The sequence below is a fragment of the Ovis aries genome, chromosome 16 (assembly GCF_016772045.2).
Source record: "Ovis aries strain OAR_USU_Benz2616 breed Rambouillet chromosome 16, ARS-UI_Ramb_v3.0, whole genome shotgun sequence".
NCBI lineage: Eukaryota > Metazoa > Chordata > Mammalia > Artiodactyla > Bovidae > Ovis > Ovis aries.
Genome location: NC_056069.1, coordinates 4,921,904 through 4,940,150, shown reverse-complemented (window position 1 = coordinate 4,940,150; position 18,247 = coordinate 4,921,904). Strand labels below are relative to the sequence as shown.

Here is an 18,247-nt window from a genome sequence, read left to right as displayed (position 1 = left end):
TCAGTGCCTAAGGTGTACAGGAAGACACAGTCTCTACCCTGGAGGAATTCAGAAAGCGGTAAAGACTTGACCTGGGAAGCTGAAAATTCAGTCGAGTTTATAAGAGGGGGAGCCCTGACCTGGTTGTTAAGAACATGTCACGTAAGTGTTTCAGGGCCACTTGCTTGCTAAATGATTTGGGCAAGCTCCTAATCTATCTATGCCTTGGTTTCTGTCACCACCTGCCTCACAGGTTGGTTTTGAGTGTGAAATGTGGGGCCTGATGTCTCATAGGTACTCAACAGTGTTGGTCTCCCCCTCCTCCACCTTCCAGGGAGAAACATGACTGGAAGTCTCTTGGAAGAGAAGCAGCAGCCGAGAAGGGAAAGAAGTGGCGTGGCTGGAGAGGGCAGCAAGCAACTCAGACTGTTTGGGGACACCATTATCTTCCACGGCAGCATTTCCATCAAAATTGTTTTGTCTGTTTCACTAAGACTGAAAATTTCTAGGACATCTAATAATTCCCGTGGGGTTCTTGTTTTTTTGCTTTGATTTCTTTTTTTTTTTTTTTTGTCAGCACTGAGCTGAACATACAGTTAGTATCAGCCACTGTTACTGATAACAAACCAGGAAGCGAGGGAATGAGAACAATCTAGCATTTGTTGTAGGAAAGATTCCCAAAGGCCAGGTACAATAAGACCTTCTTGTTGGGGAGGCCAGAAGTAGGAGGATAAAAACAAAGCGGAGGAACAGACTGATAAGAAGCAGGAACCAAGACTTGTAGCCAGAGAGCAGTTTGCTGAACTACAAATAGAGGCACATTCCAAAAGGCCCAATCAGGCGTAAAACTGAAGCTGGATTTGAAACACAGGAAGTAAACAGTCCAGAGAGGTCGCTAAAGAAAAGTAATAAAAAGCTCAGAGAATTGAGGGTGAATTTAGGGGATCCTGTGTATCCAAGGTTTCTTCCCCCTGCAAATTCACAGGGCTTCCCAGGTGGTACTAGTGATAAAGAACCCGTGTAAGAGACCTGAGTTCGATCCCTGGGTAGGGAAGATTCCTTGGAGGAGGGCATGGCAACCCACTCCAGTGTTGTTGCCTGGAGAATCCCATGGACAGAGGAGCCTGGCAGGCTATAGTCCATGGGGTCGCGAAGAGTCACGCAGGCACAAATTCACAAGGTCACAAATTTCCTTCATGCTACAGTGAAACCAGGGATGGTGCCATCAGTTTTTAGTTTTCAGCCTGTTCTCACAAGGTCCAGCCCGAGAGTGGGTGCACAAGATAAATAGGTGTGACGTACCCGCATTCACACTCGAGCCACACCACGCACAGAGCACATTAACAAACCTGAATGCCAGCTGTGGGCTCTATCCCGTGCCAGGAGGAAGCCTTATTAATCTACCCCCAGAACCTGGTGCCCTTCTAGGGCTGCCTGCCTTTCTAAACAGGCCCTCAGAGCACTGGTTCCCTGCAACCTAGGTGGTACGTCCATCACTCAGGCCAGGCTTCAGCCAGGATTCTGACGGCAGGAGTGCTGGTGAGCTGGCTACCACTGCTCCCTGGCGCCCTGACAATCTGCCGCCTCATCATGAAGATGCCTGCCCATGTTGCCCAATCACCTCTTCCCAGTCTGACAAAAGCAGAAGTCGCCTTTGGGGAACTTGGGAGCAGCAGATGAAACCAAATGGGGATCAGGACAAAGTCTGGGGCAGTTCCTCTTTCCTCCTAGCAAAGGAAGCAATACAAAGATTTAGGCTCCTGCCAACTCCACAGGAGAAGAGAAGACCAGGTCAGTGGTTTCTTTTCTCCTCTGGTTGGGGAACAGAGAAGTGGGGATTAAGGGAATAAGTACTAGAAGAGAGGGAAATATTGCTTTTTGCCTTACCCCAACCCAGTCACACTCAGGTAAGGTGTAAGGCAACACAGTGAAGTCCTTAGGGTCTGGCACCCAGCAAACCTAAGTGAAGATTAGTTATTCTTGTTATTATTAGTAACAATGGCTCTGAACTTTTCTGGGGCTCTGATGAAAGCCACAGACTTGCTCCCCAGAAAAACTCACCGAAGTATACACAAATCTAATTTTGCTGGTGATTTCAGGGAATATGCAGCTATTTGTGTAATACTCTGATTAGGACCCCTTGAGGTCAGACGGACACTACACCAACCAACAGAACAGTTGCATAATTTGCAGGTCCAAGTGCAAAATGAGAATGTAGCGATCCCTTGTTCAAAAATGAAGAATTTCATGACGACAAGAGCACAACAGTCAACCCAGTGCAGGACCCTTCTCCGCATGGCATGGCTGCACAGGTCCCACACCCACCCAGCTGGCTCACCAAGACCCAGAGCTCTACTTCAGGCAGCTGTACCTTTGCTTCAAGCAAATGCAGTATCTCAAGAATGGAACTTACAAAAAAATGCATTTGAAAGCTGGCTGCCCATACGACTCTTACTGAGCAAGCTTGTAGACATCAAACACTTGAAAGCCAGAGATCCTGCCCAGCAAAGCTTTTGGAGCCTGGGGGGAAAGACCAGTAAATTATAACAGCTGTGATGACAGGAATCAGCCACAGTTGCTGTGGATACCAAGAGTGGCCATAATTTAGGGAGCGGAGCACCCCCAGGGGCTGACTCTGGGGTGAGCACACTGAGATTAAAAGGTGCTAGGTGTTCCAGGCAGAGGGAGGTGAGAGAAGGGACACTGCTTTTCCCAGACCTGCACTCTCATGCAAATGAGACGTCATGCCTGAAAATCGCACTTCTGCCCCTGCTTTTCAGAAATGTCAGCAAAGAGCAGGCTGTGTGCCCCCTCCCTTGGACACTCAGGTGTGGGTGAGGGCTGTTCCTTTACTACAGGTGCTGTAGAAACAAACTATAGTGAAGAAGCTAAAACTGAAAGACATCAACGAGGTCACGTAAGGAAGTTTACCCTGGGACAAAAAGCCATGGAGACCCAGTGGCAGGCCGGGACCCTGCCATCAGGCACCTCTGGGACTGAATCCCATTACCTCTAAGTAGTAGTTTGTGGCCTTGTGCCTCAGTTTTCCTCCGTAAAATAGGGGTAATCGGAGTATTTATCTAGCTGGGTTATTGCGGGTATTGAATGTATTAACATGTGAAGCATTTAGAACATCTTGCTTATGCAACTGCTACCTAAATGCTAGCTATTATCATTAGCAACAGGACTGATAACAATGATGGAAAAAATGGGGGTGGGGGTGGGGAAGCAACTGCAGAAGGGTCCCAGAGCTCAGAGATGGGAAGAGGCTTGGGTGTGGGTAAGTGAGGAAGGGAAAGTTGGAGGCACTGTAACCACACCCTCTGAAAGGGCAAAAACTTTGGAATGAGAGGACCTTTGATGGGACTTCTGGGCAGAACTGCTTAAGTCCTACAACCTTTGTTGACCTCAATTTCTCCGACTGTGCTCAGAGGAATCCTGTGTCCCACTTACTTCTCTCCCCACCTCTAAAGAGGGGGTGCTTCTCAGGTCTCCAGCCTACACTCTACACACTCTCTTCTCGGTACCCATACCCACACCCACAGCTTCAGGTCTCTCCACGCTGGTGCCTCATGCTCCCACCTTGAGCCTGGTCCTCCTCCTCAACCTCCAGGCCCAGGTAGAAAGTGCCCACTAGGTATCTCCACATGGATACCTCAGGCACCTGCAAACTCACTGTCTGTGACTGAACTCATTATGGCCCCGAATCTCAGTGAAAGTTTCCACGGTCCACCCAGCAGAAACCAGAGTGTGATCCCTGACTCCGCTGCCCCTCAACGTGCATCAGCCATGTGCTTGTGCTAATAAATATGGCCCCAGTACAGCTACTTCTCTGACGTCATCTCACTTGTTTCCACAATCCAGGACCTTTCCTCTCCTCGACTCTGGCAACAACGTCATCACTTGTCAGCCTAAAACACTCCACTCACTCCTGCTTGCCTAGCTCTTCCTCATCCTTCGGGTTTCTCCTTAAAGGTTACTTCCTTTAAAAAGCCTTCCTCCACCACGCACGGAGTGTTTCAGGTTGACTTAACCAGCAATCTGTACTTGCTAAGAGGTCCTGTACCTCTACTGAGGTTCACTGCTTAAGTGAACCTTTTCACCTTAACTTAACCTTAACTCTTAAGTTCGTTCTAGGAGGTCAGGGACTGAGTTTCTTCTGTTTACCACTGTCTTGAGCAGCGAAAAGCAGAATAAAGACCAGGAGCTGAAAATGCCTGTTGTACGTTGCCAAGAACCTTACGTGGTGTGCAAAGTCACACTTAGCTCCTTAACGCACATTTCCCCAGACACAGCGCTTCTACAAAACATCTGCTCGTCTTGGGATGGCACCCACAGCAGCACCACACTTTGGACAGTGGGGAGAAACTATGGGAAGCGTTTCACAATTCCGACAGCAATTTAAATAGAAGCCTGGCTGGATTCAGGTGGGTAGCCGTCTTCGGTGCTGGGCATCCTCAGCTGAATACTCCTGTTTGGGAGCTGACTGGGAAGAAGTGGGAGTTGGGGAAGAAAGGGCCAATACATTTCACAAGGAGCAGAAACAGCACCACCGTCTGAATGAAAGGCTTGCTTGGAGTGGTTGGGAGTGGAGGAACAGTGGGGCTTTTTCTAACCCGTGTGGGACCCCAGGGCATTCATACCCCAGGCTTCCCCTTTTCTATGTGGGCAGAATCAAAATCAACACTCCCTTTTCATTTCCCCACGTTGTCACTGTGAGCACCTACACAAAGGGAGGCTGGCGTCTCAGCTGAGTGCTCCACACTCCGTCCTGCTCGGTGCAAACACATAATCAGAAGTGCTGTGTGAACGCGTGGATTTCACTGGTTCAGAATAGCTTCAGTGTTTTAATAAACCTAGCTGACTTCATTTCCCTTCACCCTGAATTACTCTAAAAAAAAAGTATGTGTGTGTTTGTGCGTCTGAGCAGGCGTGCATGTGTTATATAATGTTTGAATAAGTACTAACACTATTCTGACAACGTTCCCCCACAAAACACCATTTTTTTCCAATTATAAAATACATGCTCTTTGTGAAAAATCTGGAAATACACAAAGCTGTAAAAGAAATAATCACAAGCAACAATTATTTGGTCTATTTCTTATCAGGTTTCTTTCTATGCACATAAGTTTGAAATCCTGTGGGCTTCCCCCCGCCACCCTTAACGTAATATCCTATTATCTTTCGTTATTAAAGAAACTTATTTTTTCCTCTTTTTATTCAAATATTACAGCTTCATTGGAGAAAATGCTGAAAAGGAAAAAGGAAATTAAAATCATTTGCAATTACCATCCAGAGGCAATGTTAATAGTTTGTTATTTGTCTTTTCAATTTCTTTTCTACGTATATATTTTGGGGAAAAGATTATTAAATGCACCAGGATATTCCTTTATTAGATGCAGCATGGCTTATGTGAGCATCTCCTTCTGTTGAGCATTAAGGTTACTTTTGATCAGTTCTGGTATGATAAGTGTTCTTCACAATAGCACTTTACATTTTTTTTTCCTCAGAAAAATTATTTCTACAATTAATCTCATACATTCAATTCTTAAGAGAGAAAACAGAAATGAAGGAACGCGGAAAAAGCAATACATAATTTTTGCTGAAGAGTCCATCGCCATTTTAAATACATCTGTTCTTCAAACAGAAGAGAACTCTTACATAGAGGAACGGGGACAAAACTATTCTAAAATGCCGGACATATATTTTAAAATATAATGTAGATATAATTTTAAAAGGAGCAGTTGATTTCAAATTTTTGGAAGACAAAATCCAGGGCCAAATCTTCTATGAGTCTGAGCAACAGCTTAAAATAATTTTGCATCCACATGTCAGAACATCTACCACACTTAAAATGAAAAAGAAAACCCAAACAAACAAAAAACAACAGAAAAACAAAAAAAAAAAACTGGCCAGAAGAAGTAAACAAAAAGGTGCTACTTCTGAATCGATACCCAGGGAATATACAATAAAAACGTGCTGGGTCAGTGATAAGGGCACAGACATCATTACATGTTTAAGGAAAACAAGAACAGTGTTAAAAGGAAACAACAACCCTCAGATGACATCTACACAACCATGCCAGAAATCCTCCTGTTCTGGTATATGACCTGGTAGAGCCTGGAAAGGCAGGAAGGATGTGGTCTAGACACTTACGCTATGATTATTTCAAAGAGATCCATCGCCCCGCTCAGAGATCAGGCTTGGAGCCTGGTGTGTGTCTTTTATTTTTATGTAACCCAAGTACAAATGACTAAACAAAAGGGAAACCATATGCATATGTCAAAAAAAAAAAAAAGTCAGCTACCCCTCTGGGGCCTATCTTCATAGAAAAATATAATCAGTGGGTCCTAGGGATTTCATCATTTCTTCAAAAAATATCCTTTGTGTATTATCATAATTTACAAATCATCTTTACCACCAATACCTCATTTGGTAACAACCTCATATAGCAGAAAAGGGCAGGCATTATCACCACTTTATAGATGAAAAAACTAAGGCTCAGATATTAAAGTGATTTTCCCAAAGCCACATTACTAGAAAGCGATGGAGTAATCGCAAAGCTAGGCCCTCTCCTAGTCTAATGCTCATCCCAGGCCACACCATGTTCACCAGTCCAGATTTTCCAGAGGAAAGAAACACTTCAGTATCCTCTCAAAGGGCTGGATGGTGCTCCTTCCAACCTGGGCCCTGGCAGGCACTGGAGCAAGGGCAAGGGAAAAAGTGTTCGCAGGTGTTCATCTCAGATTTTGCCTGAGTTGCTGTAACAAAATTGTTCAATTATTAGGGAGGAGGTGAACAGAAAACATGTACCTGAGTTTATACATTAACTGCATTTAATATTCTTGAGAATTTCATACATGACGAAACAGACTCAAAGGTTAAGTGACTAGTTGGGCCAAGGGAACTTACTGAATTTTGCCCATGAAATCTGAGTGGATCTTATCATTCCTTCATTTCAATGACAGTAATACATCTGGGTGGTGACACAGTCACAGAACCTGGCTGTTAAGGGCTTGAAATCTGTCTTTCAGTGGGAGGTGGGGGTAGATTTGAGATGGGGTAGGGTACGGGAAGGAGGTGTCTCTGATCCCCAGTCTGGCTCGGAAATGAGTTCCTTTCTTCATCATAGGCTTCACGCTGAGGCTTCAGTAGGGCTTTGGTTTGGAGAAAACCTTCTAGGTTCAGGCCTGAGCTGCTGCTTTATTAGGGCCTTTACCTTCCCTGAGAGCTTACTGAACAGGATTTTCCACACCTCCCCTGCACACTGCAGTTCCTTCAGTGCTCACATCCCTGCTGTGAGTGCAAGCAACACACGAATCTGCCCTACCTCTCTCTGCAGGAACTGAATCACACCAGAAGGCAAGCAAGCCCGAACGCAAAGAGCAATGTAATCCAGCTTGCCCTACTAATGTTTAACCTCCAGAGGTATAAAAATGGATTTATACCAAGTGACAGAACAAGGCAGAACTCAGGGACCTGGATCAGCCAGGGTCATGACCTCGGCCTTCAACTATGTCATTAAATCGGAAAGGTGTCCAACCACGATCGTGAATGAGAAGACCCCCGCAAGAGCTGCAGGGACGCTACTGTCCAGGGCTGCTGTGCTGGACCCATGGAGGCTCCTCCAGCTCACGCCGTGCTGAAGTCAGGACAGGCAAAGGCGCCACTCAACGAAAGCACCACGCCAGGGACATCGGGAGGCTCAGCTTCAAACTCACGGTGGTCTTCTGGGAAGCAGGCTGGGGTGGGAGCGTGAAAGGTTTCAGACTGACCACCAGTAATGCTGGGCAGTAGGGCCTGACTCAAAGAACGGTCACACAGCTGCTCGCAGGTCACACGCCCCCAGCCATGATCAGGGCTCCAAGCCTGCGGCATCCTTTTATGTACCCACAGCAACCACCAGCACTGCTTTCTTAGATGACAAGTAACAACGAAGGGTCAAATAAGTTCCTCTGAAGGGAGACAGCTTGGTCATCCATAAAGGCAGAATTCTTCCCTCCCACCCGAGCCCCTCAGTCGGCTCCTGGCCAGTGCAGCTCTGAGAAGGCGGGGTGTGAGGAAAAAGTGCTCTGGAGTGGAAACTGGAAAACACGCGTCTCCTCCTCTGTCTGCCGCGCACCAGGTCCCTTAAACTGGGCAGGCAACCCTCCTTGTCTGGGCTGTGATTCCTTATTTATAATAAAATGATGGGGAAGCAGGTATCACCATGGTCCTTTGACATCAAATCTTCAGTATTTTCTGGATGCCATGAAATTACCTAAAGAAGCTTGCTTGCTGCAAATGTAAAGGGTGGAGTGGGCTCCTAGGGAAACTTTAAGTTCAAAATGAAAGAAAAGGAAGAAAAGAAAGAAATGAAAGCAGGAGAGTCACACCAACTTGAAACTCTCTTTGGTCATAAGAATAGCAAAGCAATGAGTTCAGATAGTTTAGGAGGAAAAGAAAAGTACAAACTGCAAAACAGGAAATCCATTCTTGGCTGGCTGTCAAAGAGCCATGAGTCGGTGAAAATTTAGGTCCATTTTCATTTTTAATTTCTTAAATCTAACACTGCCCCTAAGTTACTGAAGTATTGAGATGCCCACTACTAAAACACATGATGTTGTCCCCGTCCCAGGCTCCTGTTCCGTCCCATTTCTGACAGGGAATGGTCCAAGGAGCTGCTGGTTCTGGTCTGTCCCTGTGCCCCTCTACCTGCTCAGCATCACGACTATGTGTTCATGGACAGTGGTGAAACATGGCCTTGATCTCTAGTTCTATGTGTACCAACCTTACCTCCCAGTAGCCTTCCAGCTCGTGAATTTGCAGGGACCCAATACCCACTTCTTTGTCTCCTCCAGTGGCTACAGCAAGCACTGAGATGTTTATTGGATCGTTAAGAAATGTACTTACCAGATTCCTCAGTCATCTCAAACTACACAACCAGGTTGATCCATCCAAGCTAAATTTGGAAGTACAAAATCATTTTTCAAAAAGGTCTTATCTAGAGATAGAAATGAGCTTATTTAACAAACACCAAAACCAGGTTTCCATAGAAAGCAGAAAAATAATTTATTCCAACAGATGGCAGAAATAAGAAATTCAACCCGAAAATACTTTGGTATAATTCTGTGGGTCAGATTTTCCCTGGAAAACATGTTCTCCTACTGACTGCCCCACTGCAGACGTATTGTCATGTAACAGTCTCTTAAACACTCCGCTGATTCTCATGTTGTGAGCAGGCAGGAGCCATCTTCAAATCCATCAGTTCCAAGGAGAGAGTAACATTACTTCTCAGAACACCAGCACTTTCCATCTCGGAAGAGTACATAAAGATTTTACAGAGGCAGCACAGTTTAGCTTAAAGAGGCACATCATTCAAAGTGTAAAAAAGGTGACAGGAAAAAAATACTGCATTGTAGAAAAAGATATTCAAATGTGGGTGAATGTTTAAGGCAGCTGATGGCCACAGTGGGCACGTCAAGGAGGTGGTCTGGGTATGGAGGTGATTTTACATCTAGAGGAGTTCTCTCCGTGACCTGCAAAACAAAACCGTTCCAGTAACTGGGCCTTTCCAGCATCCTCAGGAGAGCAAAAGGGTGATACTGAGAAAGTCAACCAGGCTAATCGCTTCAAATGTTGTATTGGCCAAAAGGTCTGTTCCTGTTTTTCTGTAATATGGTGTGGAAAAATCCAAACAAACTTTTTGGCCAACCCCATATACAGGTGCTCCATAAACGCCTGAATGAAAGTGCGCTTAGTTAAAACACAAGGTTCCAGCAGGGCTGCGACAAGAAGTCCAGTTACCAAGGACAACGCTTAACCAAGGAGCCCAAGTCCTGGTTGACAGTGCTGTAGAAAACTGGAAGAATGGAGTGGACTGAAACCAATCGCACTGGGGTCTGACAAGTTCACTCGGCCTTCCAGAACCTGCATTTGCACTTCTCTGGCAACAAGGAAGCCAGGCTCTCACAGGCGGGCAGGCTTTTCCCTACGTCAAACTCCTCAACAGCAGGCTGCTTGGTACTTGAGATGGCTCACCATTCTTGCCACCCCAAGTGTAGGTGACAAAGGATAATTTTTCTAGAAGTTTAAAGCTGCAACACCACCTCTGCAGAGCTAGCAAGCATTTAAAATAGGTATCTTCACATAGTGGTCTCATGAACTCCTTCACGTAAAGCTGATTTTATAATGTTTTATAAATAAAGTCACATATGCTTACTTTTGAAATTAAAAAAGAAAAGAAAATTAAACAAATAGTGTCTTTAAGAGGTAATTTCCACACAAGCACTGAGTCAGTGGGAAAACAAGCTGTTTATTTAGATAAACCTAAAACAAGAGGTTTACTCAGGTGCAGGTGGAGTGAGGGGCTAGTTAAAATTCAGATGCGGTGTGGTTGTGGCAGGCAAATCTGACAAAGATTGAAGGCTGAAAAACCCACAGGTAGACCAGACGGGCTCTTGAGATTTCCCAAACCAGTGGGCACATCCAGGAGAGTCCACAGTGCTGGGTGATTAAACAGCAGGCTTCCCAAGGCCCCGGGGCCAAGGTGCCGGGAAGCAGATATGAGACTGCTGCTGAGTCTTCCTGGAGCACACTGGGTAGGCCAGCTGTCCTGGAGGGTGGCCCGCTGGGGCAGGACACTGAAAACCGTTAGTTGAAGATGTAACTAGAGGGCTTTTTTTTTTTTTTTTTTTTTTAACCATGTATTAAGGAAAGCAACCAGAGCAGGCCAGGTAGGGGTAATGGCCAGAGCTACCAGTTTCTTCCTCGGCTTCATAAAACCTTGGGTGCGTGCTCGGCCACCCAGTAGGTCCGACTCTGCAAACCCATGAACTGTAGCCAGCCAGGCTCCTTTGTCCCTGTGACTTCCCAGACAAGAATACTGGGGTGGGTTGCCATTTCCTTCTCCAGGGGATCCTGCTGATTCAGGGATTGAACCCGGGTCTCCTGCACTGGGCAGGTGCATTCTTTACCGCTGAGTCATGAGGGAAGCCCTTCGGAAAAACTTTCCTCTAATCTGATATCATTTTCTCTTCTCCTCCTTAAGCCAGCGGAACAGCCCTCTTCATAGATCTGAGTTTCAGGCAGATTATTAATTTTTCTTGAGAATATTTGAAGTAGTGAAATCAGATTGCATGTGTTAATTTCTATGAAGCGCATACTGTGAGACTTCCTCACTGTTTAGACCCTTCTGGGCAAATGAACAACCACAAAAGAGGAAAACGAGTCTTCACTTTTGAAAAACCACATAGAGAGGGGATGATTTTCCCTCAAGCTCAGCGATGCCAGTTTAAGATCAATGTGAGTGAGCATTATGTTCAGTGGCACAGACCTGTGGTCTGATTTTGGAGTGACTTAAAGAAGCATATATTCTAATCGTCTCTCTGATATGAAACGGCCATTTTGAGGAACTCGACCAAAGGGTCCATGTTCTCATTTTGTAAAATAAAGGAATCACAAGGCTACCTTCAGCTAAGATTGAGAATGAAGACAACAGAAAAATATTAAGGCTAGAACCAAGAAATCTGTTCAGAGAAGAATGAGTGAATATATTTTTTTAAACAAAGAACAGATATCATTTTTATCTTTAATTTTTCATTTCAGATAAATTCACAAAATACTTCCTTCTTTACTATAATGTGTAATGTATATATTTATTGTAGGAGATTGACTACAAGAGGGATTTAATCAAACTAAAGGCACGAGTGCTTCACAATTCAAGGCAATGCACTGAATGGATGGCAAAGCCGCCAGAGGCAAACACACTTCGGACAGAAGAGAGCACTGTGAAGCCGCTGTGGCCAGGAAACACAGTGCAAGGGTCTGCAAGCTGGACATTCAAAGAGAAAACATCAGAAGGGATGAAGAGAACGGGTGAGTGGGGACAAGACACCAGGACAATGCTCACCGAATCGTGTGTCTACTAACTTGCCTTCTGAATTAGTGAAGGGCATAGTAAGAGGCAGGAAAAGCTAAGGAAAGTTAATTAGCTTGAGAACGCAAAAACAGTGTGGCTAGAACCAGTATGTCACTGAGGAAAGTTGTGAAAAGAGAGGCTGCGAAGGTGGTTTGAGGGCAGATGTGGCAGGCCTCAACCGCTGAGTGAGAAAATGGGACAGAATCTGCAGATCAATCATTCTTATCTTCTGTGGTGCATGGGACCTTCGGTGACCCTGACAAGCTGTGCTTACAACATGTAACATACAGCATTCCAAACAGCATGTACCCATTAGAATCAGGGACCTCATGACTTACAAAAAAGCTGTACGGTAGCTCATACAGAACTACTGAGTTTCTGGGGCAAGCAGTGATGTGTTCCAGGAAGTGTTGTATCAGGAAGATAAACAAGGTAGTGGTTTGTAGATACCCCGAGTACAGAGGCATCCACTGCAGTAATGCAGAGTTGCAGTGATCAGTTCAGAAATTAGGCTCCCAGAAAGAGAAACAATGAATAGACAGGCAGACACGTGGTGAAACAGGCTCAAATGGTTTCAAGGAAGAGAAAGGAGAAAGACGCAATCGAATGGGTTCTGACCCTAAGTGACAGGGAAGACTATGACAGGTTTAACCATAAAGCACCTTGCACTATTTAAACTTTTCACAAGTATGGCTTAATTCCAACCTCTCAATAGATGGCGAAACCCTTTAGAGCCCACAGATTCTTCTGAAATCCTCACTCACAGTGGATCACGGTGCTATCCACCTCGTGACACTCAAATATTTTTGGAATGCATAAGAAAGCAGCTCCCTCAGGGCAGAGGCCTAGTAACCAATACTCTAGTCCTCTCTGGTCCAGACTTTGTAATAAAACAGAACGCCTGCCCTTTTAGAAATGCGGTAAACCATACAGACTCATCTAAAGATATTACCATGGTATGGCTAACTAACTAACTTACAGAACAGAGGTCTGAAGCCACTCTGAGAAGACTCTACGCAAGTGCCACATCCCCAAAGCTGCAGGAAAATGCTGCTCAGTCAGTAAGCCATGCCTGACTCTGTGACCCCACGGACACGCCAGCCTTCCCTGTCCCTCACCATCTCCCAGAGCTTGCTCAAACTGATGTCCACTGAGTCAGTGATGCCATCCAACCATCTCATCCTCTTTTGCCCCCTGCACCTCCTGCCTTTAGTCTTTCTCAGCATCAGGGTCTTTTCCAGTGAGTTGGCTTTTCGCATCAGGTGGCCAAAGTATTGGAGCTTCAGCTTCAGCATCAGTTCTTCCAGTGAGTATTCAGGGTTGATTTCCTTTACGGTGAACTGGTTTGATCTCCTTGCTGTCCAAGGGACTCTCAAGGGTCTTCTCCAATACCACAATTTTGTAGGAAAATAGGACACTGGAAAAACAGCAAACTTGATGTGACAGCTCCAATAAGTATCTCATGGATCGAAGCTCTAGAGGCAGAGCCTCGACTGGCAGGGGGCAGAGATGGACTGAGGATTGTTCTTAGAAGTACTGGGTAACATTTCCAGCCAAGAAGCATAATGTGGTATAACTCAGTCTATCAACATATCAAAGCAAATTATGGCAATTAAAGTGTTTAAAGGAACAAAGGACTGGCTAGCTGTTTGTAAGTGTCCTGTCTGCAATCAATTCATCTGTATAAAATTATTCGATAGCTTCCATGACTGCTCCTCATTTTTCTCCACTGAATACCATGCCTGGCTTACACCTCCTGCTGTCCAAATCTGGCCTCTTAAAGGATCACGTACAGAACTGAACACTTTTCCTTACCAGGTGAGGACAAGTCTAAATCTGGTTTCTGGACTCCTTTATCATCCCAGATGTGTTCAAAGTTCTAAAAGGATTTTACTTAGCTCATTCTTTGAATTTTACCAGAGAAAAGTGAGGTCCTATCTTATGGGTTTCGTTTGCTCCAATGCTAGGCAGAGATCGGATCTCCTGATGTGATAATTCCAGATGCCTAGAGCTGTGGTGCTATCACAATCACTCCCTTAGACATGGGATCAGCACGATCTAGCGCGCATGGCCCGGGCTGCCTGGTGAGCTCTGCGTCCTGGCATTCTGCTTTCAAAGGAACAAACTGTAACCTAAGGGTTTCAAGCAGTCTTAGTCTGTGCTGTGAACCAGAGTATAAGTGTTAGGAATTCATCCACCCGGTTACAAACATGTAATCGAAACTGAAACGAATGGGCAAATGAAACAGATCCCCACACACAGTGTTATTCAGAGTTGCTGCTGCTGCTGCTAAGTCGCTTCAGTCGTGTCCGACTCTGTGCAACCCCTGAGCTCACCAGGCTCCCCCATCCCTGGGATTCTCCAGGCAAGAACACTGGAGTGGGTTGCCATTTCCTTCTCCAGCGCATGAAAGTGAAAAGTGAAAGTGAAGTCACTCAGTCGTGTCCGACTCCTAGCGACCCCATGGACTGCAGCCCACCAGGCCCCTTCGTCCATGGGATTTTCCAGGCAAAAGTACTTAGAGTGGGTTGCCATTGCCTTCTCCGTTATTCAGGGTAGAAGGGCCCAGTTTACTTATGGTAAGAGGTGAAAATGAGGCTCAAAGGAAGGTAAGTGACGGTCTCCACTAGAACAAGATCCCACTCTGAGGCCTGAGGTTCTCAGCTTTAAACCCCAATCAATATCCTCATAGTCAGCATAGCTAAGGGGAAGGACAAAAAATACAACTTGATGGAAAAAAACAAAAAAGGCAGGTTACATACATTCACACTCTCTCAAAATCTAATTAAAAGGGAATTAAAACCCCTTCGGGCAGACAAAACTCTAAGGGGAAAAAAAAAGCTGCCTATCTATCAGAATGGCAAAAATCCAAGCTATGAGGAAATGGGCACTCTCACACATTGTTGGTGGGAATGTAAAAATAGTACAGTCCCAACAGAAGGGAATGTAGTAAGAGCTAGAGGAAGAATTCATGCCTTTAACTCAGAGATTCTATTTCCAAGGACTCTAATCCAAAGATTACTGGTAAAAACACAAAAATACAAAGCACATGCAGGATAGCACTGTGGCTTTATCATCAATAATAACAAAAGACTGGAAATAATCCAAAGGGATATTAATGGCTATACAAAGAATGGAGGAAGATCTCTATACATTGATAGGAGGAGCAATCTCTGGGATATATTTTTCAGTGAAAACAGCAAGGTACAGACTAGCACATGTAATATGACGTCTCCCCTGTAACACCTGTGTATGTCAAGGGAGGATGGACATGCATGCCTACATATACATATTTGTACTACTATCTCTGCACAGTGAAACACTGCAAGGATAGAGACATCTATGAATGTATCTTATTTATAATTTTGACTCTGGAAATGTTCTACATATTCCCAAAAAAATAGCAAATAAAAAAGAAAAAATTACTATAAACCGAACACAAAATAAGTCTTTTAAATCTAATTGTATATTGAAATGATACCCACCAGAGGAAATAATTATTTCAAGTAAACTCAGCAAATAGCAATGGCACCCCACTCCAGTACTCTTGCCTGGAAAATCCCATGGACGGAGGAGCCTGGTGGGCTGTAGTCCATGGGGTCACTATGAGTCAGACACGACTAAGTGACTTCACTTTCACTTTTCACTTTTATGCACTGGAGAAGGAAATGGCAATCCACTCCAGTGTTCTTGCCTGGAGAATCCCAGGGACGGGGGAGCTTGGTGGGCTGCCATCTATGGGGTCACACAGAGTCGGACACGACTGAAGCGACTTAGCAGCAGCAAATAGCATTTTGTTTTTCAAACAAAGCAGCAAAGAAATTCTACACTGCATTCGATAACCTTATAGTTAGTAGGTATATTGGTGTTATTTTAAAAATACTTTATATTACTTAATTACCACTCTGATTACCCTATAACATATAGTTTAATATTTCCTATAAAACACAGGATAATCCTATATATCCTATAACATCTGGATAATCAAAGTCAGTAAGTTAGTCTTCAGGAGCCAACATTTTCAGCATATGTGAATGATATTCAAGTGTAAAACCAAAGAAGTCAAATAAAAACCCTGTAATGTTACATGTGAATTAGAAATACTGACATAAACCTGTGATTTTTTTTTTTTTAAATAAGAATGTGTACTTTCTGGCTTTGTCCATGGTAAAGACTTAGAAGTCACAACCCACCCTACCAGAAATGGATGCACCCAGCAATCAGATGGCTTTGAAATCTTACTTCCACTAAGGGGAAAAGGGTCAACTAAGCTTGAGGACTGACTCATGAACCAGGGGTCCTTTCAGGCAGAAGTTTAGGAAGCAACTGGAGGGAAAGCTGATTCCAGGTGAAGAAACACAGAGAGAGGTCTGGGACACCCTGACATTGCCAGAAAAAGAGCAAGCGACAGCACAAGGACACAGAGGCTAGTCCAGACAGGCGCCCATAAGGCCGAAGGAAGATCAGAGTCTAAAAGGATGACGAACGCGTGACTGATTAGAACTGAAAAGGAAAGAACAGAAAACCTCACTGGACTCCCTGGAAGCAACTTGAGCACCAATATCTTACTCTGAAAATTAAAAGAAAACATTAAATATATATCCTGCTTTTCTTATCTGATCTATATTTCAAGGTTACTAAATAACCCTAGTCGATGAAGGAAAGTTTGTTTTCATAGAAATCTTTCACCTAATCAAATACGTGAGTAATAAAAGAAGTAAAAAATTTCCATTTTTCAATATCTATTGCAATGCAGGCTAAGATCATCAATGGATAAAAATTACTGGATAAAGGTCAACAGAGACCTCTTCACCTGGAGGGATCAGAATCCAGCGCCTTGGCATCACTAAAGACCAGAGAGCCGAGCACTGTATGTCTCCTGATATAAGGCAATATGAAGTCCACAGAACCATCTAAGTGTGCTTACCAAAAAAGCTGAACCGGAATCTAGGGAAGCATTTAGCACTGACCTCCATTTAACAAACTGGAGAGAGAGGAACAAACGGAATGACAAGTTCTCTGACTCTTGGCCAGTGAATAAATCTTTCCACTACGTCACTCCTCACTTCTCTGATGCTCAGGAAACCTGCAATTTTAAGACCAATTTTCAAAATGCATCTGTCTCTCTGTGCCAAAGCATTCAGAGACACCCTTCATCTAAAATCTGTCTGCCACTTCAAGTTGCTGAATCTCGAAATACCAAGTATGAAGAATCATGTTCTTGATCTGTGCCCGAAAAGACCACATGCAAAAGTAATTCAAGAATATTCTGGGTAAGAATACAATTTTTAAAAATCCTGCGGATAAATCCTTTGGTAGAGTGAATGGCCTAAGTTCTATTTCTGCTATTCAGTTGTGTTTGCTTCCAGAGCAGCCTGCCCTTGCCAAGTGTTAAAAGAAGAAAAAGTCCAGGCAGACTCTAGCTGACCGACTGACAACACTGATGGGAAAGGTCAAGGGCATAGTCACCTCAATGACTGAGTACCAGTGAGCAGGTCTTCTTCCTCAAGGCCAATGATACTTGAGGTACCAGATGGTTTCATTTTTCAACTGTGGTCCAAAGAGAGGGTTGAGTTGGGCCAGAATTGCAATCAGCCAACTAAAAAATAATGGGGAAGGAAGCACAACAGAAAGTGGTGAAGTCATGCTGGAAGAGGACCATTGTAAGTTAAGACGAGGAGAGTGCTTTGGTAGAATTTAAATCTATTCTGTTCAGACCAAATTTTCGATACATTTAACGTTCATAAAACACATCATGTTTAATGGGAGCATATCTTATTTAAAAAAAAAAAAGGCTTCACAGACCGAATCCTGTCTTCATTTTGATACATTATTGACAAACCAATTAAGCTTCATCATAGCATGCCTCTGATCTTTTCATTCATATTCTTAATTCCCTTTCCAAGTAGTCAAGATCTCCTGAATCCATATGACACTGTCATTCAAGAGTGTTTCTGCCTAATCTCAGCTGATCAAAATCACGACTTCTGGGTTGAGGAAAAATCCGTCTACTTTATCTACTCTCCAAATGCCAAGGCCCACAACCAACGCGACACAACCATATTTTCATCTTTTACTAGTTTATTTGCTGACGGCCCGGGGCCTTCGCTGCTGCAAATGGGACTGCTCTCCAGTTGCGGCGCGCAGGCCTCTCATCGCAGTGGCCTCTCGACTCGCGGAGGGCAGGCTCGCAGGCACGAGGGCTTCAGGGGCTGCAGCTCACGGGCCGAGCTGCCCCGCGGCACGTGGGGCTGCCCAGACCAGGGGTCGAGCCTGCGTCCCCTGCGCTGGCAGGCAATTCTTAACCACTGGACTACCAGGGAAGTCCAATACACCCATTTTTACTGGTACAGCCAGGGTTAAATTTCA

General features: G+C 44.6%; 1 protein-coding gene and 1 long non-coding RNA gene across 2 annotated transcripts in view; one reads left to right on the top strand and one right to left on the bottom strand.

Moving 5' to 3' along the window:
• Positions 1-1,683: 1,683 nt before the first annotated feature.
• On the top strand, positions 1,684-6,255 carry LOC121816788 (uncharacterized). The gene is made up of 3 exons (XR_006056480.2): positions 1,684-1,770; positions 4,269-4,406; positions 5,213-6,255. It is a non-coding gene; the product is annotated as an uncharacterized LOC121816788 (long non-coding RNA).
• A 2,750-nt stretch (positions 6,256-9,005) lies between these two features.
• ATP6V0E1 (ATPase H+ transporting V0 subunit e1) overlaps positions 9,006-18,247 on the bottom strand; it is a 28,089-nt gene continuing 18,847 nt past the window's right edge. Inside the window, exons 3-4 of the mRNA XM_004016871.4 lie at positions 17,348-17,477; positions 9,006-9,497 (exon numbers count right to left, since the gene is read on the bottom strand). Coding sequence (XP_004016920.1) covers positions 17,384-17,477 — 94 coding nt within the window. The 3' untranslated portion in view covers positions 9,006-9,497; positions 17,348-17,383. The remainder of the gene's footprint in view (positions 9,498-17,347; positions 17,478-18,247) is intronic.